Source organism: Lissotriton helveticus, chromosome 4_1, assembly GCF_964261635.1.
Source record: "Lissotriton helveticus chromosome 4_1, aLisHel1.1, whole genome shotgun sequence".
Lineage (NCBI taxonomy): Eukaryota > Metazoa > Chordata > Amphibia > Caudata > Salamandridae > Lissotriton > Lissotriton helveticus.
In genome coordinates, this window is record NC_136063.1 from 142,410,671 (window position 1) to 142,434,781 (window position 24,111).

Sequence of the window (24,111 nt, forward strand, 5' to 3'; positions counted from 1 at the left end):
GACTGTGGACACTGATGGTGAGAGTTCTGCTCACTGTAAAGTGTTGTGCTGTACTGGTAGTTTCTGATTGCATTTGTTTGGGCTGCCGGTGGTAGTTGCAATGTTTGTAGTTATACTGATATCAGACAATTATGCTGGTGAGAAGGGGGTGTGCTGTATATGTGATGTTGTAGAGGCAATCCTAGGTTCATATAATGTAAACTGTAGATTGCCATTGGGCCTTGGAACCACTCAGTGTCTGTATGAATGTTTACGGTCTGCTTTCCTTGATCCTAGGAGCTGGAGCTGAGGTGGCAAGAGTACTACGAGCTGGTGACGCTGCTTGTCCAGTGGATCCGTCATTACACCATCATCTTTGAGGAGAGAAAATTTCCCACCAGCTACGAGGAGATTGAGGTATACACACTCGGTGTGCTTATCTACTACACCAGTACTCCTAAACCCCACCCTCACCCCCTCAGAGGTGTAATAATATGCTCCCCTGGCACTGTACCTACTTCGCCATCAGCACCATCCACAGCATCCCCTCCCTTCCTTCCTCCTTCACCATATCCAGAAGAGTGTGCACTCCTCCTCAAGCAGCGTTCTTATTTTTGAACATGAACCTATTTTAGATTTACTTGCTGTGCATCGTTCTGCCCCCTAGGGCTTTGGCTCAGAGAAACATAAAAGTAAATGTTTTAAAGGCACTAACCATAGGGGGAATCATTATGACTTATGTCCTTGTCAACCATAGAACCATGATGCCATCTTCATTTCAAGAAAACATTGGGTGGCTGTGTGTGATACAAGCATTAAAATCAAACAAAGTCAGTTATTCAGATTCTGTTTTCCGCCATTGGGTTCAGAAGCATTGTCCCGACTGGGAGCCAGAATTCTTACCAGAGCACTGAAAAGACCCAGAAGATTGCCTACCAGTAGTGTGTTCACTTATCTTGGTTCCCTTCAGGTACTTTTCACATGTCGGCGTGCTCAAGTGGGCTCTGGTTTTCCACAGTGAGCTCGCCTACTCACTCCTCCTGTGAGGTATTATCTGCTCCGCTAGCCATCGTCAGTCCACCCAGCCAGGAGTGTTTTCGCCTGCTCTCTGTCCTCTGTCTTCTACGCACTCAGTGGAGTGCTTAACTACTCTAGCTGCCCTCAATAACCCATCAGCAATGCAGACGGAGTTACAGTTCTATAATCCCATCAGAAATGTTTTTCCCCATGCTCCTACATATCAAGAAGCAGCACGCTCACCTGCTTCCCCACACACCCACTGTTTCCTCCCCTACTCTGCCCACCCCTTTATGCCCCAACCAGCACTTAGCTCACTTACTCTCCTGACACTTTCTCCCACATCACCTAGTACTCAACCCATCCATATACTCCCATACCAGCAGAGTGTTGGCCTGCACTCCTTACCCCCCCCTACAGCAGCTGAGTCTTATGAAGAGCTATCTGTAGATGGAATTAGTTTTCCCAGTTTGTTGCCCGGAGCGTTCATTCATGAAATTCCTTCTGTCATCCTAAACATCTTCACCGCCTGCAGACTAGCTATCCACTACGTGTTGAGGGTTACACAGAGGGAAGGGAGGAACCTGAGCCGTAGCCTCCCTACCTGCAACGCTTCTCACCTGGCCCTCCTCTGGCCCTCCTCATTCTGGGTGCAGAGTGCGGCGCAGGGGGGAGATGTGTGAGGGATATCTGAACCCACGTTCTCCATCGCGTCGATTTCCCACCTGCACCTCCTCACTGTGGCTGAGCAGTGCGATCTAGGGAGACGTTGAGCCTCCATGTCTGTAGGTTCTTCCCTTACACTACCACCTGTGGGCAGAGTGTGGCTCAGAGTGAAGTGCCTGGATGCCTTATCGGGTGATTAGTCGTGCTTTATAAATCCTGATTCATTGAAAAAGAAGGCTGAGCGCAGTCAATGTTGGATGGAACAGAGAGTTGTCATTCCCAATGTTCTGCTGTCAGGGACTGGTGGCTGCTGATGGAGGGGGCACAGTGATCTTTTTATCTACTGAATATTCCCCAGTTGTTGGTCCATGAAATGGACCACAGAGCTGTCTAGTTTCAAGCGCATTCTCACTCTCCCCAACGGCTGTGTAACCTAAAAGGCTGTCTGATTCCACTCCTCCGCCCTTCCAAATCCCGCAGGGCATAGACAATCCACCTCTGTTGTTCTGACGTCTCTGTAATGGCTCCTGTTCATGCCACAACAGAGTCGGGTGGAGCTGGCAGAGGATGAAGCCATGAATCGTGCCCGTCAAGCATTTACCCATGGGGTGGAGGGCGGGAGTAACTTTCTACAAGGGCGTAGGCATCCGTGTGGTTCTTCTGAACAGTCTTTGGGAGTTTTATTTATTGGTCTGCGCGCTGTGCCGTCAGCAAACTTGGTGTCTCCGAGAGGAGCCTGAGGCCTTAACTTCACAAAACCATATACAGATCTGTGCCAGTGTTCTTCGGACTAAGATTTAACACTTTCTTCTTGAGAGCTTCTGCCAAGGCATCTTTCTATCTCCCAATGACTAATTTTTCAAATAGGGAGGCAGGTCCTTTCCAGTGCTTTGGAACCCACTTCTTCCTCACATTTGTGCTGAACCAAATGATACCAAGTTTGAAAAAATTCGAAAAATGTGGCCGTTAACATTCTAACGAGCTCCTCTCGGTAGCTGTTGCTTATAGTCTGTAGTATTCTTTAGCGCCAAGAGACTGAGCACGCGTGTTGCGCTTTATAAACACCCGTAAAGAAATACATCTCTAGTTGATGTGCTAGTGAAGTCTTTTAACGATGGCATCGGTAAATATGGTAGAGGATCCTTGATTGAAGTAGTGTGGTTTTTACTTATCGCTGGTTGACTGGTTAATGTGACTTAGAATCATAGCGTTTATCCCTAAGTAAACGTGTTCTGGCCATCACCACCTCTGGGTACATGAGCCAGTGGCAATACCACCACACTTATTCAACAATACCTTCCTTTTGAGGGGCTGACAAGTGCTTGGGTATTGTCTATTTTCTATTGAAAGGCTATTTTCTAACCAAAAGCCTCAGCCCTGCATTTTCTGCAAATCTCTTGAGTGGTTGAGTCGGCCAAGCAATGAATATTAGCCAATATTTTCCATTTGTTTCAACACACAAGTATCTTCTGCCACAAGACAGAATTAATCTTCAGGTGATACATCTAGCCTGCAACGTGGCTGGCCTTGTAAATCCACTGAACTCTAATGTTGTTGAAGATCCCTCCTAGGTCTTTGGTATTTTCAGATTCTCTTTATCGTTAATTCTAGCTGGTCACGCACAACCAACTGGTGATGCAATACAACACCATGGCTTGCCTTGTGCATTTGAAAAATTGGACTGTGGAACATTATGTCCAAGAACACTTGATTGACTTTCATTCAGAGAGAATCTCATTTGTAGCAGTGCTGTGTGCACGTGTAGCAGTCACCGTGAAGGATATAGTCTGCGGCAGTAGGAAGTTGCCAAAGGCCATGGACTGTAACGGATTTGCGATCAACCACAAGAAGAGGCTGTACCGAACTCCTGATTGAACTGTAACATGCTACAGGACCCCAAGAACAGCCATGTCTCACTTAACATGCTTATAAAAAGCAGATTCCCACCCTTGACCATACTCGCATGTCTACCATCATGACAGCAGCAATCTACCAGCATCTGGTTATTCATACGCTGTCCACTTTGGCATCCGCAGCATCCTATCATCTTGTGATGCTCAGCGTGTTACACAGTGTATACTGTCATAGTCTCTACCTGTATGAGTTGGTGTGTAGCGCTGCTCCCTTCCCAGATGTCTTGTCACATATCTGGAATTCTTCAGGAATCCAGTGAATAAATCTGGTCTCATAGACGAGTTTAGATAAGAGTTGTTCATGTCCCAAGCTTCATTTTGCCAAAACCACGCACTGAACCCTTCTATAAGTTCTCTTCCATCTCTCAATGTTTCCATAGGCCATGGCAATGGCCTCATTCCAGTGGAATACATATTATGGATATTGAAGTTTTTTTTTTAGTATAATAATCATATTGTGGGTAACTTGTATTATGTAAATAATTTGCAACCCTTGCTTCTGCTCACAAGAACAGTGACGGGAATGTGCATTTACTATTCATCACTCACCAGTCTTGTGCAGAAAGTGTACACTTCCTTTACCTGGTTCCATACTCTGCTGTATTCACATGTCAATAATGGCCCATTTTGGTTACACGTGGCTTTGTGCTTCTCATGGTGGTTGTGTGCAGGTTTTAGTCTTTTAGTGTCAGTGTAAATTTTGGTCCACTAACCTCTTCCTCCCTCTTCGCAGATTCTGTGGCGCCAGTTCTTGAAGTTCAAGGAAACTGAACTTCCAGCCAAGGAAGCAGACAAGAACCGATCCAAGCTGATCTACCAGTCTCTGGAGGTGAGTTGGGCGCAGTAGGTCGCCAGCTTTGGTGCAAGGTGTTGCGAAACCTGCGAATAGCCCTGTCCCAAATTCAGGCTACTCTCCTGGTGGTATATATGAGAACTGGGTGGATGTTTCGCATGCACGATATCTCAGGTGGTTAGCTGGTTTCATGAGTCATTGCCTGGCTCTTTACAATGGCAGACCTCCCCTCTGTTGATGCATTGCATTGTATTTGGTAGCTTGTAAAGCACAACATGCCATCAAGGCTGCATCAGAAGGTGCATTTGCAGTGGATTATGCAGTGCATAGTATTATACATTTACACTGTTTGCAGACAACAGCCTGAGGGAGGACATCTCCTACTCTGCACCCCTCTTCCTGTCTTAGAGTTTGCCTGCAAGGAAAGCATTTATCTTTTCAAGTTCCCCCTTTGAGCCTTTTCCTGCAGTGGTCTCTAAACACCGGTGACCACCAGTGCGACATGTCCAGTACCCTGGCTTGAGTATGCCCAGACGTGGTTGGTGCATTCACTGTGTCACTGGTACCAAGCTGTACCCGGCTGATGAACCTATACCTAGGTTGAAACTGGTCCCAGGAATTCTTGTTTTCGGTTCAAGGAGGAACTGTCCTGGAAGTTCAGGCTGGACTATTACCATGAGGAGCAGGGTCAGGACTAATTTGTAGATGGATGGGTCCAAACTGAGGGGACATGGTGACCAAAAGAATGATAGGTTGGGTTGCTACCCGAGCGATTGCCAGTGATTAAATAGATTGCAAGCATTCCTCCCATCACCTTTTGTGTGTAACATGTCCAGTGCTCACCAGCCGAGCACTGGATGGCTGCTGCCTGGGGGAGGAGAGGTCCCACAAGTGCTGCTTGCTCTATCCATAAGGAAGCAGTTACTTTTTTCTGGTAATGGGAAGCTGTCTGGTTGGTGGCCGGCTATTGACAATTTGAGAAGAGCCTTTTATTCTATGAAATGGATGGACAGTATACGCTGCAGTAGAAGTTGTGCAGGTCCGTGACGTACACACACAGTTGCATCATATCCCAGATGATGGATCTCTAACACCCAACAACGAACAACACCTCACAGCATCTTGAGGCAACCAGCTAGCTGCACCCACAAGAATGAAGTCATTGGCCTAAATGTTTCCCAAGATATAGGGTATATACGAGCTGTCTTGCACATGTGCGTATAGCACAATAGCACTGTCCTATTCAGCAATATCTTTCCCTCCGTTCACCTATGAAAGGGCACCATTTGAGTTAATAGACTGTGTACCTCTCCCTCACTCTCAGGCACCCTCAAGAATGATTAGAGATGACACTTACTAAAGAGAATTGATGGAGAATATATATGGGGGAAGCAAAAGGCTGGATATCTTGTAATGCGCATACCAAGTGGCCAGCCTGTTCAGACTAAGCTGGCAGGTGGAACCTTTGGGCGAAATAAAAACTATGCAGGTGGAAGCTTTGGAAGCATGAATAAATAGGCATCAATTGGTGGTGAGGCGATCCCCCAGACCTGTAACCTTGATCTCAAGGCTCACCAAGCCAGGGAACCTGAATGGAGCTGGAGACACTACTGAGAATGGTGGTTTTGAAGAAATAGACCACCTTAGGTCTCTGGTGTTCCATATCTTGCCAAAGTTATAAGAGACATCTTTGGCATGACCTCAACAAGTCGAGACCGAGACCGAGTCTGGTGACCCTTTGCCTGACTGGGGAGTTTTATAATCCTGGGGGGACCATAACATTAGAAAACAACCGCTTTCACTGCAGATCCTGGTGAACTTTCATAGAAACATCAATTCACCCGTTGCTGTTTCTTCAAGGCAACGCTTAAAGCCGTCGCTACTTTTTAATGGACTTTTGTATCCTTTCAATTGAAAGTGACTTTGTATCCCAGCTTTGTAACATTAGAAGTAGCACTAATTCCTGTGAAGTTCAGGAGCTGTGGTCCGCCTGACGTCTACCAATAGGAAGTCCTGGGTGATTATTTTTTTTGCCAAGAAAAGCAAAAAAAGGTAAAATCTGCTTTTTTCAGTTTAGCAAAATGTTGCTATTTTACTCTGGATTGCTGGTTCATATGTGAATGAAAGTCGGACAGCATCGCAAATGTCTTTGAAGTCAACTCTGCAACAAATTTGAGAAAAAATGTCAAATCCATTGCAAGCAGGAAATTATTGCTTGGAAGAATACTATTTTTTTTATGGAAATGAAATCCCTCTACAACTACACATCAGCTATCAGGGACACTATTCCTTTAACTGCGATATCCTCTATCGTTGTCATGGTGTGTCATGGTAAAACTGATTGAGGTCATAGCTTGTGCTGAATAGTGTCAATGGCTCTTAGTTTCATTTAATATTACCTGTGTTCGAATCTAAGCGTATAATAGATGTACTTTTTTTAAAGCATCATCTCATGCTGAATAATGCACTTTATTGGTAGTAATAACTTTTTCTTAAAGTGTATCTCGTGCCAGCCAACCCATCATCTCCTATGAGCTAGGCCTTGGGCGCTGAAACACCATGAGTAATGATCATCACAGGTCTACGACCGACAGTCCTGGGCCAGTAGGAGCAACATGGAGCGATACAGTTGAAACTCTTGTGTACTAACTGCAGCCAACAGGATCTCAGGGAACACGCATTTGCAAAACCAATAGAACCACCCAGATCTGTGCAAGAGCTATTGGCTTTGACTATGTGCTTTAGCCATGTTGTACATGAGCATGGCTGCTGTTCAGCATGCAAAAAGAACAATTGCGGCTAGAAGTTGGTGTATTGGAGTGGCACAGTGTCATAGTGTGGAGTAACATAGTGTTGTAGAATGACGTGTAAAATGGAGTAAAGTGGCATATAGGGAATGGTGGTGTAGAGTGGAATGATGCAGGGTAGAGTGCAGTGGAGTACAGTGCAGTGGCATGGAATGGTACAGTGCATTAGTGTAGAGTGCAGTGTCATGGAAAGCATTGTTGCAGAGCAGAGTGTTGTAGATCGGAATTGCGTAGAATGGAGTGGCACAGAGTAGAGTGCAATGGCATACAGTAGATCGTTTCAGAGTAGACTGAAGTGGTATAGAGTGGAGTGTGCAGAGTACAGTGGCGGTGAGTGGACTGCACAGAGTGGAGTGGGACAGAGTCAGGCGGGCAACTAGAGCCAAATATTACCGGGGGGGGGGGGGTAATTCTTCCAGCCACGGACAAAGTGGCTGTGAGAAGGGGTGAAAACACACAAAAGCCTCATTTACAACTAAATGGTCTTTTAAAGACCTGTTAAGTACTCGGGTGCGGCTGCAATTACATACTCGCCAGCCCGCGAAGCTGTGTCAGCCCGGGCTGACAGGCACGACGGGGGGGGGGCTGAAGCCCCGTGAGCCCAATGGGGGTTGCGCGCCTGGACAGAGTAGAGTGCATTGGCATAGAATGCAATGGTGCACAGTAGAGTGGCGTAGAGTACATTGGCATAAAATAGAGTGGAGCAAAGTAGAGTAGAGAGGCATACAGTGCAGTAGTGCTGAGTGGAGTGGTGTAGAGCTAATAGCTGTAGATTGGACTGGTGCAGAGTAGAGTGGCGTGGCGTAAGTGGAGTATGCATGGTGTGGTAGTGCATTGCTATTACAAACAACACATTATCAATTGAAATTACTAATACATTTGCATAAACATACAGTTTTACTAACAAAAGTATGCAGTGCACACATGATAGTGTGTGGAAAAGTCATTGCCTAGTGCATTGATATGTTTTGATATTATTAAAATGTTGGTTTCCACCACACTTCGGAAATACAAAAAAGTGCTTCATTTGTACTTTCCTAATTCTGATATATTCTGAAATATCTGCACAGTTCATTTACACTTATTTAGTTGTGTGCTAGCAAAAAGCCATTCCTTTCACAGTAAGATTATCAGATATCCTTTCACAGAAAGATTGTCACATAAATCCTCTCACCCTGAAGTCCGAGAAATCAAAGTGAACACCATGCTCCCTCAGAAGGCAGAGTCTGATATTTGACCTCTGTCTCTGAACGCACAGTAAATGTAACAAAATGTAACAAGATAAGAACAAGATTTAAAGGCCTGTTTACAGAAAGCGAGCACTGGTGGAAGAATACAAGAAGTGATGGTAAACAGGTGGTGCTCCACGGGATGGACACAGGCATGCTGGACAGCCTAAAACAAATAAAGCCAGCAAGCAAATGTGAGTTACAAACCACAAAGCCAATGGCAAACAATGGGCGGAATGAACTCCCAGGGAGGCTTTCCAAATGACCCAAAGATGTCTTCAGCAAACCCGACGGCTGTGCTGTCTGTTATGCTTCGGCCTGAAAAAGGCCTGCCACATGCAGGCACTGATCAGGGAGTCAGGAAATCTCACATGTCTCATTTGCATGCCTTCTGTGAAATGAAGCTGCAATTTGTGGATTCTTTAAAAAATGTGAATTCCCCATGGAAACCATTTTGTAGGAGTTACTCCATTAATAATATATACCCTTGAAGGACCCTTCAGAGTTCACCAGGGCTCTCGAACTGGACTCTCAGGGCACGCAGTGTCCTTGGAAAAACGGGAGAGGTTATCCCAGCCCTAAGAGCGTAGCACTGTCTCCGAGCAGTGTGAATCATTTTATCCCATATCCAACGATCCATAAATGGCCAGGACCTCCGAACAGCTCCCCTTCCGATTGCACCCGTTCCTTTGGCAGGCCTTAGGTCTCGCTCCTTTTCTCAATCAGTTTTTTTTGGCATACATGTCAACAAGTCCACATACACAGCAAAGACTGATGCACTACTGAGGTGTCGACTTGGACAGAAAGTGCCCCATATTGCTGCAGGCTTGCACACTGGAAGCCCTGGGTGGCCTTGGAAAGCCTTCACCAGCCCACTAAGCTTTCCCATTCACGTGCTTGACTCTTCTGCCATCTGCTGGTAGACCGTGGAACACACCTTTAGACATATTCCACTCTGTGTTAATCCCTGCGGCTGTAAATGTTAAAATACCCCCAGTTCTGTGGTATTTATTGTGCGATAGGCAAAGGTCCCCTGAGATCTCAATAGAAGAAAAAGACTTCAGGAGCTGGTGGTTCGATGCTCAGGCCACCCAGGGCTTCCAACATACCTCCAACTTTGTTCTGTTACCAGAGGTGAGGGAGCCTCTAAAAGCTCGAGTCTGGTGGCTCAGCTCGAGGTCCTGTTGGAACCTCAAGCGCACAACAAGTTGAGCATTCATGTTGCCGCTACCTGCCACTCTCACTCTAGCTGGATGTGGCGTAACGACCTGAGCTGCTGGCTTTGAAACTGGGAAAGCAAGGTTAGAGTGTAGGTGTTGCCTCAACAACCCGTGATTCGGGGCAAATCACTTAATCTCCCTGTGCCTAAAAAAGGTGACTGGAGCTCATGTAAAGTGCTTCAACGCCTTTTGGTCGAGATTTACAGAAAAAGGTAAAAAACAAACCAAGGAAAGGAATATAAATTCCTATTTAGTGGTTGATTTGCAGAAAGTTAAATCAAGTTTTCTGAAACTAGAAAACCTGGATAAATCATGGGTTCGCCGCTTAAATTGTGTGATATTAGGCAAATATTTTGTTTCAGCAAAACTCTTTTTTCTTCATAATAGTGTAGTTTTAAATACGTGAGCTCAAAATACCAGCTGTCTCAAAAACGATCGTGTTTGACTTACTAGAATATAATGTTGCTCATCTGGGCCACATAGAGAGTTCAAATGACGACTATCTTGCCTCTTGGTTCACAAATAGCACTTTTGCCAGTGTGCGTACGGAGGCAGGAATGGTTCCAAGTTGATGTTTAAAAGTTGGTGTTTAGGGGGGAGGAGCCAAGATGGCGACTGGTACGGACGTGTAGGTTCCCGGCTCCACCAGCTCTCCTTCCTCCGCGCTGATATCCTGATCTCTATCCTGGCGATTTGTGGCGGCGGAACGTTCACTAAGCTGTGCTGACCTAAATTGTCTTCCCCCGGACTCTCAACTCGCCCGGCAGCCGAAGATATCTGTGCAGAGACTCCGAGCCCTGACCCCGTGGCTACACTTCCGTCCGTCTCCGAGTAGGGGAGGCATGGGGGCGGCCGGGGTGTCCGTGCGATACCGGTGCTGAGAGGGTGGCGATATCCTCCCGAGACGGACTCCTGATCGCGCTGCCTGCCGTGGAACACTGCGACCTGCGCCCTGTGCCCTAGCGCCTCGTCGAGACGCTCTGCAGATACGGCGTCTTTGTTTGAGGCGGGTGGCGAGCGAGAAGGAACATACGGCCATGTTTAATTGACGTTGGGTGCCTGCTCTCCTGGCCCGGTGTAACGGCCTGAAGCGCTACGGTTCTCAGTGTCGAGAGCCCGATCGGCATCGATTTAACGGGCTTGGCGCCCTGTATTGCCGACTGGTCACGCCGCACCCGCCTCGGAGATTATTCTGTGACCCACTTCTCATGGCTGTATCTGTTGCTCCGGGGAGCGGGGGAAAGTGCCCGTCCCTGTCTGCGGCTTGGGTCGCCCGGAGTGCGCTGGGGGACGGCTCGCGAATTCCTTCCCGGGAGCATGATGACGAGGGTCTGCAACCACCGTTTTCTTATGGAACTATCCTGGCCGCCCTGTCTGACTTTCGAGCGGAAATATGTGCGGATTTTTCAGCACTGGGTGACCGCTTCGACATAATGGAGTCTGTTCTACGGCGGGAGCGCAGTGTCGGAAGCCAGCCAACTTTGAGACTCTTTCCATCGGAACCTACTGGGGATGCATTGTTTCCTTTTACTCGTGGAGAAGACGTGATTGCCTCTGCCTCCACTGACGCCTGCCACCGGCCGTCTAATAGACTTGCCTGCGACACTTTGTTTCCCCTATCTCCGGGGCCTGCCACACTGTTGCCTGCGACAATGTTTCTACCTCGAGACCGGGACACGCGACTGCCGGCCCCTTCGCTGGATTTCCCCTTGTGGCCTTTGTTCATTGCGCTGGGGAGCCTATACTTCCCCGATGGCCTGGGGGAACTGTTTATTGGGGACAAAGGATTGTATGGTGATCTTCGACGGCCATTTTGTGTAACCATGTTACTGTCCTTCTTTATGCTGCCATTTTGTCTCTTTGTCTTGGTGGGGGCGGGCCTTCTTCATGTACCTCATTTTGGGAAGTCTCCGAGATCTGGCCAGGGCTAAGTTCCTCCTTTTATGTTGCCGGTTGCTTGGTTGGTTGGAACGGGATTGGGATCGTCATACATTTGTTTCAGTCATGCACGGCGTATTGTTTTTCCCCACCTGTCTCTACATTAATACTTAATTCTGAACTATCGCGAACTGTGTGGGGTAGTCCTTTTGGCTGGTGGGCTGGGACCGTTTGGAATTGCTCCTCCTCCCGCTTCACTTGTTCTTGTGAGAGTTGTAGAATAAGATGGCCTTTTCTCACTCTCATATTTAGGTGTTAGACACGTTATTTTCTTATTTTTCCTTTTCTTCACTTTCTTTTCTTGTACTGCATTTCGGGTTCTTTAATGGGCGACAGGCACATTGTCGGGGGGGGGGGGGTAGGCCATAGCCTCCGCATTGTTGTAGGGTGGGGGGATAGCTTTAGTTTTCCTTATTTAGTTTCTATGGGCCTTTTTTCTTAACTTTCTGCGCTTTCTTGTTCTATTTTCCGTTCTGGGTCTGCGACAGGGGTTAGTGGGGAGTGGGTGGCGCTGGTGGTGGTACGAGCATGATTCCTGCTATTCCGTTTGTTTTACACTGTATGGCCCCTCTGATGGGGTGCACATCGCTACTGTTGCTATTATTTATGCTGCCTACTCATGTTGAGGAATTATTGTACGGACTCAGTTCTCTTTGCACCTATTCTTCATTGCTTTATATTTGATCCGAAAAACTTTAAACTTTCACCTTTAATGCTCCTTCTCCTTGGCGACTAGATTTCCTCCAATGTAACTGTTATTAATTGTTGCTATACCACCTGAGACCGCTAAGAGACCGCATTGCTAGCACCTGTGCTCCAAAGTATTGTGGCCGGCCTGACGGTTGTAGGCCCGTATTTGTTCCCTTTTTTCATGCACAATAAAGGTTTTAAAAAAAAAAAAAAAAAAAAAAGTTGGTGTTTAAAAAGTATCACCTTTAATATTTAACTCTCAGTAAAATGTGACGTATTATGTCAAAGCTTCCACTAGTTAAAGAAATAAATGTTTTGAATTTTGAAGAAACTGATATATTATGTGATATTTGTTATATGATTTACATAGCAAACATTTTCAGATTTTAGCTTGTACACAATCTCTTAAAGGCAAGCCTGCTCTGGCTCGGCTCTCCATGTTAGTTTGTTGGCTCGCCCACCTCTACCTGTTGCCACTGGGTACTGGGATCTTACCTGTCTTACCATAATCGTATTCAAATGAAAACTGCTATAGACACCCCACCCTTTTCAAGTCTGCTCCTTAAAACCGGGTGAATTGTGTCCGAGGAAGCTGACGGAACCATAAAAGCTGCCTGTGGAACGTAGCTGCTTTGCACTATTTTGTCACTGCAAACCACCTCTGAGCTCTTAATCTGATGTGTCCAGGTTCACTCCACCCCATCAGGAGCACAGAGCAAATCTACCAAAGTCTTGGAGCCCACCTGGCCTTCACTGTTTTACACCGGGGAAGAGTGGCTTAGGTGTGCTGTGAGTTTGGAGGGAGTGGGTGGGCACCCCCTCTCCGTGGAGTACAGTTGAGGGACTTTGCAAATGTCATCAATGAAATAAAACCCAGACTGGAAGCCAGACCCAGACTGGTAGCTTAGCTAGCTAAGACCTGCGTAATTACGTAAACACTCGCAGTTACAGCTCTGATGGCTTTACCGAACACACCTTCCCTCTCACTGGCACTCTCGAGACACCGTCCTCTTTCCCAATGGGACATTCTCACAATGACTAGCTCTTGAGACATTCTTGGCATATCTCCAGAGACAGCCTGCTTTTTTCGACGCAGATGTTGTCCTCCTGACTCTCATGAAACCTCCTCGTCTCTCCTGAGAGAACCTGCTCTTGGCTATTGAGACATTCCTGTCATGACTTCCATGACACCCCTGTCTTAGATAGACGTTCTCATCTTCGCCTCTGAGGCGGCCTTCTCCTGGCTCTCGGGACACCCTTTTATTGGCTCTCTTAAGTCATCCTTTTCTGGGCTCTCTTAAGTCATCCTCAATTCAGCTCCTGTGAGACACCTTCCTCTCGATGTCCATCTTTTAGCTCCTGAGATGGAGATCGAGATCTAATTCCCGAGATTCCCGTCTGACTTTTCAGTTAGCCTAACACTCTTGCTAGGCATGCACACTTCTGTTCTACATAAGGTTTATGATAAATCACATTACTTTCCTTTTCATATCCTCCAGCACACATTAAATATATAAAAGCTGCCTCTCTCACAGACATATATGCTCATTGAGAATCCATTTGTTTGAAAAGGCGCTTTAAGGAATGTGCACATAAATGTTTGACTTTGAACGTGAGGACTGGCAATCTCCAAGGGTCCATGTTTGAGTGTTGCTACAGTAGCTGTTAACCTTTCATGTAATGTTCAAGGTGTTAGCTAGAGATGCCACCACCCCCCACAGAAGGATCTGTTTTTCACCTTCATCAGTGGTCGTCAGTGTCAGATCTTGACAGACCCAATATTCTCCATATTCCTGGACCCAGGTCTTGTCAAGAACTTGGGGCCGAGTGTAAAAACTTGTTGACCGTGTTTATCTATGATGGTTGAAGGACAGCTATTTCATACATGTTCTCAGGAGATGGTGCAGAGTTTCTCCACTGCTTAACCTCCTTCTGGGCTGGGAAGGGAGTTTGGATAGACGAGAGGAAGGCGGCTCAGGAGCCATGTTTGGAACTGCACTCCTGCAGCCAGGCTAGTTTTGGTCTCCTCTGATATACACCGCTCTGGCTCTTGATGAGTTTCCTTCGCTTTATCACATAGTCAGGGACCCGCTAGTGGGTTCATAAACTGTGGGCTGCAACCATGTTCCATGCTCATCTCTTGCTGGGACCTGGACAGGGTACCCATAGAGGTGCTGCCCAAGACTGCTGAACCTGATCAGCCTGTTCAATGGCTCTCAGTGAAGGCCAGGCTTCCTCTCCTACTGAAAGACTGGTTTTGACCTCTCTAGGAGAGGTCTCGGGTTCAAAGCCATCCGACTCTGCAAACCTTTGTCGCCCAGCCCTCCAGCTCATTCCTCTTGTATAAAGCCTTCCTCCTCTGAAGTCCAGCCCACTGGAGAGCGGCTGCACCTTACAGCGTGTCCAAGGCGGGGTGGTGCCTTACTTGTGATAGCACACAAACACCACCACAAGACCGTGCGGTGTTCAGTTGTGCTTGAGTGTTCTTGGCGCCCAAGTCACCACATCACACCTCAATGTTGTTCGTCACACACAGACGTGCTGCATTGTCATGAATGGTTGTAAATTCCATAAAGAGCGGAACTGAAAACCTTTGTCCCAAGGCACGACTGTCCTCTCACGAAAACCGAGCGTGCCCTATGTCCCGCCCTCCCCTCTGGCCACACCCTAACCTGCTTGACGACTTGGTAAATAGCAAAGTGAACAAGGAAGCAAAGGAGAGATAACGATTCAAACACCACAGCGACGTGGACGGAACTGCACCTGGCTGTTCCTCGATGGGCTCGGCGACCAAGTACAGGACACCACCAACGACCATCTTGATTCTGCTTGGAGTTATAATTTGAGTTGCTTTTTCGCCGTTTAAGAACCACTTCTGGATTTACACTTTGTGTGTGCAATGCCAACCTATGTGTGAAATGGACGTTCTTTCCCTCAAGAGGACACCCTGTCACCTGTCTAGTACAACACAGCTACCTCCTGAGGAAGCCATTTACCTTCCTTCGCTATTGACCTGGAACTGCGATAAGAGAGGCCATCGCGAGACTGCAGCACAGATGAGGGCACAGCAAGGTGGATGACCCCGTTTCTATTTCAACCAGTTTAATGCCTGTCCACGGTAGGGGGTGGCTCTTTCTCTGCCCTTCTAACAGATTCTTGTTTTCAAAGAGATGGTTTTAACCAAGGGAAGGGGACCCCTTTTTCAGTAACAAAACTGAAAAAGTTGGAATTGTTTGGTAGCAGGGGCTTCTGTGTGGGGAGGAAGTTCCTTTTCTATCTACAGCAGTGTCCGAGGGAGAATGACCTAAATTATTTTAGGAGGTATAATGATTCAAGAGAACTTCTCCTCCTTTAGAACGTTTCCATGTGTTGACCAAAGACACAATTTCTTTTGCATAAATGTATTGACTTGCTCCCCTCTCTGTCTCTATGATGGGAATTAAACGATTCTTGTTAACCGATGTTTTGTTTGTGTACAGAAGTAAATTATGTCCTCTCCATGTCATTACTACGGAACAGAAGCTTATTATTTTAAAACTTGGGTCAGTTACTTGGACCATGAAGCGAAGAATGTGTCTGTGCTCATCTCAAGGGTACAAATGTTATTCTCATGGCGTAGGCAGGTGTGTGGGAGGCTGTGATTGGGTTGTGGATATCTTGGCTTGGCTTAAAATAGGTCATTGTGGTCTCGGTTTGTGTCTTGGATTAAATGCTTCATTTTGGCGTCTTGGTTTGGACGTACAAAGGTACTGCTCTTTGTCGTTTCCTTGAAAAGGATATCTATGTTTTTGGGGCCATCACCAGGTGTATTTGGGGTCATTGCCTGGTGTATTTAGGGCCAGTTGCTCTCCCCATGGACCTTGTGCTTGAGAGCAGTACTCTTGTATTTTGAAGCGATGTCTCTGTATATGGAACCAATTTATATTCACTGATGTTGTGATAACACTTACAGTATTTCAGCATTTGGGACTGTTGTCTGGAAGAGATTCTGTTACCCCCTATCCTGCGTGAGTGAGGGCAGTATTCCTTCATTTGGGATATTGTCTGGGATATTTGCTAATGCTCACAGCCTGTAGCTTGTGTCTAAGTTCAGGATTCCTGTATCTGGGAGAGTAGCCTGCATCATGCACATGTGATGCATGTCAGTATTCTTGTATGTGTCTTGGGTACAGCCACAGTAATTTATTTGTCTGATTGCTAGTATGGCAATGTGATTCTTGAATCTGAGTGTTTTCGCGTGTGCACTTTTCTGCTTCCGAAGAAGGTTTTTTTCAACTTCTGGATCTTAAGCTGGTGTGCAGGCTGCTTTTTTTGTTTTCTGCGTGTATCCGGTGTGATGAGGCAAAAGCAGCAAAAACTGATCGGTGCTTTTTCAAAAGTCAAGATAGAGCATTCATAAGGCTACCAAACCCAGAAGCATGTAGAAAGCTAAAACAAAGCAGACCGTTGCATGTTTTTGGGCTTTAATTCTTTCTGTTACCAACGCCGCTTCTGGTGCCCGCGCCTGCAGTAGTCTGCCTCCTGTTGTGCTTCATTTGAACATCAGAATCTCGAGTAATTCTTAATCCACAGACCTTAAACGCCACAGCTTATACGTTTCCACCCTCATCTTTCAGTTTGGCACACCATGACAGAGAGTGATTTTAAAGACCATTGTTTGGTCCCTAAATTTCACCTGAAAAGCAGCCAGAAGGCAGTGATGCCCATGGGCAGCGGAGCAGACAAATCATACTCTTCCGTAGGGAGTAATACTTTTTGCAGTGCTTGAGGGTGTCGTGGATGGGAGAAGGATAAGGTTGGCTCGTTGTCTGCCTCGTTGTGTGTTAAGGAGGCTTTTTTCCCGTATTTGGGTGTTTTTGCTGGCATACATTGGACGCAGGTCATGTTGGATCTGTTTCTTCAGAAGGTGCCGGAGGCAATCGGAGAGAACAATGTCTTAAACAATATATTGATTTTGTTATTAAATCTACATTGTAATTATCAGATCAGCTTCATACTACATCTTTATGATCTTTCTATCTAATTTGTATACCATAACTAAGGGCCTTATTTAGAGTTTGCCGTGATAATGTTACGGACGTTTTGCGTATTACAAGTGCCATAGGGTATAATGCACTTGTAGTATGGCTTACAGGGCTTTCTCCACATTGGTGGTGGAGTATCTCTCCCACCAAACTGAACAAAATTTAGGCCCTATATATGATTTTTTCCTAGCTCTAAGCCATAATCTATTTGATCTCCTTTTCCATCTAGATATCCGTTATTGTATATATACTGTATATTATATCATCCGAGCCTTAGTTTTCCAGCAATAATCTAGCACATCTATCTGTTTAATCTATATAACAAAAGGATTAATCTGTGTCTTACATCTACTTTCATTGTCATTTGAGGCCAAAGGCTTACTAACCTTCGTGGGGAACAAATAGACAGGAATGTTAAAGCCCCGGCCTGGGGTGTTAGATTCTGGATCTGCTGCAGAGGCTACCTGGAACGCTGTAGTTTTGGGGACATGTGCAAGTGGCTAAACCTCCATTTGTTTCGTTGAATATATGCAGTGTGGGTCTGCTTTTCTCTCTAAGGTGCTATGCAGAGCCCCCCCTTGCACATTGGATCCAGGCAGGACCAGAGGAGCAAGAGTAGATGCTTGCCATTAGAAAAGGGGCAGGCACTGTTGGGAGGTAGACTTGAGGCACACTAAGACTCTATTACACAAGGCCATGTTCATGGTACATAAAAACAACCAAATGCATACTTTTATGGGTTGGCTAATTCTGATTGGATGCCCAAACCAACAACTCTACCATGAACATGGGAAACCGATAACATGCAGAAAGAACCTTATCCATGAGCATACTTAATGCTGCCTCCAATATGGTGTTAGTGAACTATTGCAAAAGAAACAATTGATGGATGGAATGCTGGACAATACAACCATTCACCCCCAGTCACAAGGATCTGGGTTAAATCCTTCATTATTTTGCTCACCACACCACCCCAGTTTGGACCCAGCCATATGCAAATCAGTCTTGATCCTGTTCCTTGGGGGAACAGTCCAGCCCAAACTGCCAAGGCAGGTCCTCCCTAGACCGGAAAGAAGCATCCTGGGACCAGTTTCAGGACATCACCCTTCATCAGCCAGGCTAGCTTGAATCCATGCCACTGGAGTCAAGCTATCCTGGCTGATGAGGGGTGAAACTCCGAAACAGGTCCTAGGATCCTTGTTTCCAGTCCAGGGAGGACCTGGACTAGCAGTTCAGGCTGGACTGTTCTCATGGGGCACAGGGTCAAGACTGATTTGCATATGGCTAGGTCCAAACTGGAATGGCATGGTGAGCAAAATAAACAATGGATCTCTGTACTCGGGAGAATGTATGACAATGTTCTGCATTCTGTCCATCAATTGTTGTTTGTGTTAGAGAACTATTGCTTATCCCTTCATTCCAGACCTGATTTCCAGGCCATATATGAGACATGCCCTCCTCTGCTTCTTCGAAACAAACTTTACCTTTAATTCAATGTGATTTCTATCACTAGGCCCCTTCTGTGGCTACATTATCAGCCAACGGCCTTCCCGATTATGCATTTCATGCCATGAGTACATCTGCTTGTGGTGCACAGCAGTGATACCACCAGACACATTGAACTATTCATGAGACGAACATACAGCTGATGCCCACATGCAATGCCCGGATGACACTGATGTCTGGTACTTAAACCTTACACAAAGAAATCATAGCTCGAACCCTTACACAAAGAAATTATAGCTCAAAACCTTACACAAATAAATTATAGCTCAAAACCGTACACAAATAAATTATAGCTCAAAACCTTACACAAAGAAGCTCAAAACCTTACACAAAGAAATCATAGCTCAAAACCTTACACAAAGAAATCATATCTCAAACTTCTCACTTGACAAAGATGTTTTTAAACTCCATAATAGTGATAATGCACTTCTGTTTACTAGAGCTCTGTAAGATTGTTAAAACAGAAACCTTTGACTGTTTTTTAAAGCTGCAGAGTTGTATTTTTGGTAATCTTTTGCTTGTCATTTTCCTTTTTGGAAAAATTCACTTGGTTCAATAAACTGATAAAGGGAGTGATTTGCAACATCACAGGGTTTGCAAATAGCCTTTTCGTATGTTTGAACCCCATTTTGCGACTCAGAAAAGCTTTCCCAACTTGCATTACGGGTGTATTGACCCACAACAGATCGCAATTAGGAAAGGTAATTAAAGGGCATTTCTTCCTAAATGTAATTCAGTATTGTATGTATCAATTGTGTACAACTGCAATTGTGGTTGCAAACCGTTGAGCAGTTAGCCACACCTCAAAGGAGGTGGTTACTGATTCTCAAAAAGGGGAAGGTTGCCTTTAGGACATCTTCCCCTTTGTGAATGGTGTTGACAGCCTTAGGGGACTAGGAACTTGCCCAGGGGACCACTGCCTGCTCGCCCTGAAGTATTCCCAAACTGCAACTGTTTTTTGTGATTTAAAGCAGCACCAGTTCCTTCAAAGAGCATGGGCTGCTTAAAAAACAGTTTCCCATTTGGGAATGGAGAGACCGGGATGGTAGTTGGCTGTTCCTTGCACGGATGGCTACTTAATATTAATTAGCTAGAATGATCTGCAACTGTCATTTTGCAATGCGATTTACGACGGGTCGCGTCGTAACATTAACGTCTGGTCACAAAACGTTGGTGCATAATTGTGATCAGCCTTTTGAGACATCTGGCACAAAGCCCCTTACATTCGTCAATGTGTAACCAGAGCTTTGGCCAACACTCAAGAGCTCTGAGGAAGCATTAGCTGTTCAAGCTTCCTTTAACCCCTTCGGGGCTGATGACGAGCTCAGCTCGTCATGAGCGTAACCTGCCGTGCGCTCATGACGACCTTAGCTCGTCATGTAACGCGGTAATTTTTAAATTGCCGCGTACAGCGGGAAAAGCCGCCGCGTTGATGCGGTTAAAGCTTTCAAAGGAGATTGTTTTTATAACTTCCCAATGCTTGCCCAACCCTCTATAAAGTCCTTAGGATTTCTTAATATATAATTATGAAAGTGCGGTTCATGTAGACACATAGCCTACAGCACGAGCGCTCAAGGGACGTTAAGTGTATGGCCAACGCTCAAACTTCTTGATCATGTATGATGCTGGCTTTTCACTTTTTACTACTGAGAGGGATCATCGCGAGAATGGCTTCCATCACGCAAAGTGAAAGATAGGGAAGTCGCGTGGGTGACTGAACTGTTGATGTCTGCAAACATGGTGTCCTAGCGTACTGTAGAATTCTGACAATCTCCCAACCGATAGCCTGGGCTGGCTCCCATGTCCATAGCGGTGCACTGCACATTAGCAGTTTCAGCTTCAGACCCACTTCAGTGGCAGCTGCTGCCCAGTGTAAATGCTATTCATACCTGTATATCAGCAGTACATTCCCTATTCTTTCCCAGAGGAGCTTGCGGAGATACCAGGTGCAGAGTCATACACCAGGTAACAGTACTAGGTGTCTGGGTGCAGTGGGGAAGATGTTAAAATTGTTTTGGGCTTTACAACTGGTGCCGGTACCAGATGCGCTTGGAAATAAATGCGAGTTGGAGCCTTGCCTGAGATCGGAGTGTTTCACTGAGGTCATCACTACGATTGAAGTAAATGCTTCTGTGTTAAGGCAAACAATTGCATACAGCCCTAAATTACTACGGAGACATGTTGTGTCTCTGTGTTCTGTTTATCTAGGCGCTCACAGATGAAACTATAAGGTGATAGTTGTGAGAATGTACTGTTATGTCACTCACCATAAGGAGTCTGGGGTGAATGTAACCGTTAAGCCAATTAGATTGAAATGTAATGTATTCAGCCCTGTGAGCTGGCGTCGCTATTGACATGGTGGCAGATGTTTCAGTGCTGAACTGTCATTTAAAATACCACTTCTGGTGGTTCCTGAACCTTTTCCCTTCTGTTTCCATGCAGGGTGCAGTGCAGTCCGGACAGCTGAAAGTCCCCCCTGGTTACCACCCGCTGGACGTAGAAAAGGAATGGGGAAAGCTGCATGTGGCCATCCTGGAGCGGGAGAAGTTGCTGAGGATCGAGTTTGAAAGGTCAGATAAGATGCTGGGTGATTGGTGGAGAGGGGCCTGAGGTGACCTGGGTGGTGTAAGAGGTAGCACAAGAGGTCTGGCATTGGTGGTGCAGGAGACATCTTGGGTAGAGGGAGGAGTAACATAGGTTTTTGAGAAGATAGCACAGGAGGTAACGATGATGGTGAATAAGGTAGGTTGGGACATATTTCGTAGGTGGTGGTGAAGGAAGTAACCTACGAAGAGAACAAGGTAACAGACGATGGATAAGGTAGCACTGGCGGTGTAACATGAGAGGTGAAGGAGGTACCGTAAGCAGCGTAGGGAAGTATCATATGTGGTGGAGCAGAAAGTTGCCTTGGTGGGTGAAGGATGTAGCATAGGTTGCGTTGTGGAGGGGGTTGTATGGAAGTGGAGGCATAAGCATCGTTCGTCAGGGGCACAAGGATGGTAGTAATAGAAAAGGTATCCAGAGACAAGGTGCTGGCAGCTCAGGGACTTACATGAGTCAATCTGCAACCTGGACTGCAGGGACACTTTCTGATTTAGAGAGATCTTTGTTCACTGCCATCCTCCCTGCATGTAATTGTATGTGGGGGCGTAATAGGTGACTTACTATAAGGTTCAATACCAAGCACAAGGGTGGTCCTTTATGCCTTTAATGTCACAGTGAATGTTTCACATATCTCACATCTGGGAGAGGTGTGGCGCCGCGGCCAGGGCGACTGACGCTGGGATCTGGGGACCACGGTTTGATCCCCGGCTCCGGCGGCAGGTTAGCCCAGCACCATGTGACTCTGGGCAATAGCTCGCTTAATCTTCCCGACGGCCCCCAGCGCCTAGAGACCTTCACGGGTGATTGTGCGCTTTACAAATGTGGACTTTACTTTACTTTACTTTACTACTGCGAATGACAGACAGCACTGGACCTAGTGTCAAGAGGCAAAATAACGTGTGATCTAACAGAGGGCAGGCGTTTAGAGTCCATGCACCTAGTCGACGTTATAAGTTTGCTGCCCTTACACCATGTATAGCTCGAAAATCTTGTGTCTTTACAGCGAGCATAGATCATTAATCTACTATCCCTATTTCGAATTGGGGGCTGCACCCTGTGTCTTACACCTAGCAAACCCAGAAATTGTGTGACTCTAAACCTATGAGGATCAACCTGGTGTTGTTACCCCTTCACACCTACCAGTGCTCCTACATCTGGTGCCCTTTTAACCAGCAGAGATCACAGTCCATGTGCCCTTAAACCCAGCAGAGCTTAGATATATGGTCCCTTACATGTAGCAGAACTCAAACATCAGGAGCCATTATACCGGCCAGAAGTCAGAACACTGGTGTACTGGTGCACTTGTACCTAGAGGAGATCAGAAACCTGGTGCCCTTACGCGTAGATGAGAGCAGAAACCAGCGCCCTTGCACCACTCGGATACTAGAAACCAGAAACCTTCACACCCAGCAAAGCTCAGACACTAAAAACACTTGCACCCAACAGAGACCAGAAACGAGAAGCCACTGTACATAGCAGACATTAGAAATCTGGTGCCCTTACACCTAGAAGAGATTAGAGTGCAGGAGCCCTTGCACCCACCAAAGCTCGGAAATCAGGAGCCCTTGCACCAAGCAGAACAAAGAAACTAGGAGCCCTGGCACCAGGCAAATCTCAATAACATAAGGGCCCTTGCACCAAGCAGAACTCAGAAACTAGGAGCGCTGGCACCCAGAAGAGATCCGAAACTAGGAACCCTTGCTCCCAGCAAAGCTCGGAAACTAGGAGCCCTCACACCTAGCATTGATCAGAAACAAAGGGCCCTTGCATCAGCAGAGCTCAGAAGCTAGAAGCCCTTACACACAGCACAGCTCAGAAACTATCAGCCCTTGCACCAAGCAAAGCTTGGAAACCAGGAGCCCCTGCACCACGCAGAGCTCTGAAACTAGGAATCCTTACACGCAGCACAGCTCAGAAACTGAGCCCTTGCACCAAGCAAAGCTTTGAAACCAAGAGCCCCTGCACCACGCAGAGCTCTGAAACTAGGAGCCCTTACACGCAGCAGAGCTCAGAAACTGAGCCCTTGCACCAAGCAAAGCTTTGAAACCAAGAGCCCTTGCACCCATCAGAGCCCAGAAACTAGGAGCCTTGCACCAAGCAAAGCTCAGAAACTAGGAGCCCTTGCACCCAGCAGAGCTCAGAAACTAGGGACATTGCACCAAGCAAAGCTCAGAAACTAGCAGCCTTGCAGCAGCAAAGCTCAGAATCTAGGAGCCCTTGCACCCAGCAGAGCTCAGAAACTAGGAGCCCTTGCACCAAGCAAAGCTTGGAAAAACCGGGAGCCCTTGCACCAAACAGAGCTCAGAAACTAGGAGCCTTGCACCAAGCAAAGCTCAGAAACTAGGAGCCTTGCAGCAGCAGAACTCAGAAACTATGAGCCTTTTCACCACGCACAGCTCAGAAACTAGGAGCCTTGCACCAAGCAAATCTCAGAATCTAGGAGCCCTTGCACCCAGAAGAGCTCAGAAACTAGGAGCCCTTGCACCGAGCACAGCTCAGAAACTAGGAGCCCTTGCACCCAGCAGACCTCAGAAACTAGGAGCCCTTGCACCAAGCACAGCTCAGAAACTAGGAGCCTTGCACCAAGCACAGCTCAGAAACTAGGAGCCCTTGCACCAAGCACAGCTCAGAAACTAGGAGCCTTGCACCAAGCACAGCTCAGAAACTAGGAGCCTTGCGCCAAGCAAAGCTCAGAAACTAGGAGCCCTTGCACCCATCAGAGCTC

The 24,111-nt window shown here is 46.6% G+C and overlaps 1 protein-coding gene across 14 annotated transcripts in view; it reads left to right on the plus strand.

The window, feature by feature from the left end:
• PLEC (plectin) overlaps window positions 1-24,111 on the plus strand; it is a 1,130,647-nt gene that overhangs the window by 1,006,450 nt on the left and 100,086 nt on the right. For all 14 annotated transcript variants that reach the window (XM_078686563.1, XM_078686567.1, XM_078686564.1 and 11 more), the window contains 3 exons: window positions 277-396; window positions 4,309-4,404; window positions 21,225-21,352. In XM_078686563.1, the coding sequence (XP_078542689.1) occupies window positions 277-396; window positions 4,309-4,404; window positions 21,225-21,352 (344 nt within the window). The remainder of the gene's footprint in view (window positions 1-276; window positions 397-4,308; window positions 4,405-21,224; window positions 21,353-24,111) is intronic.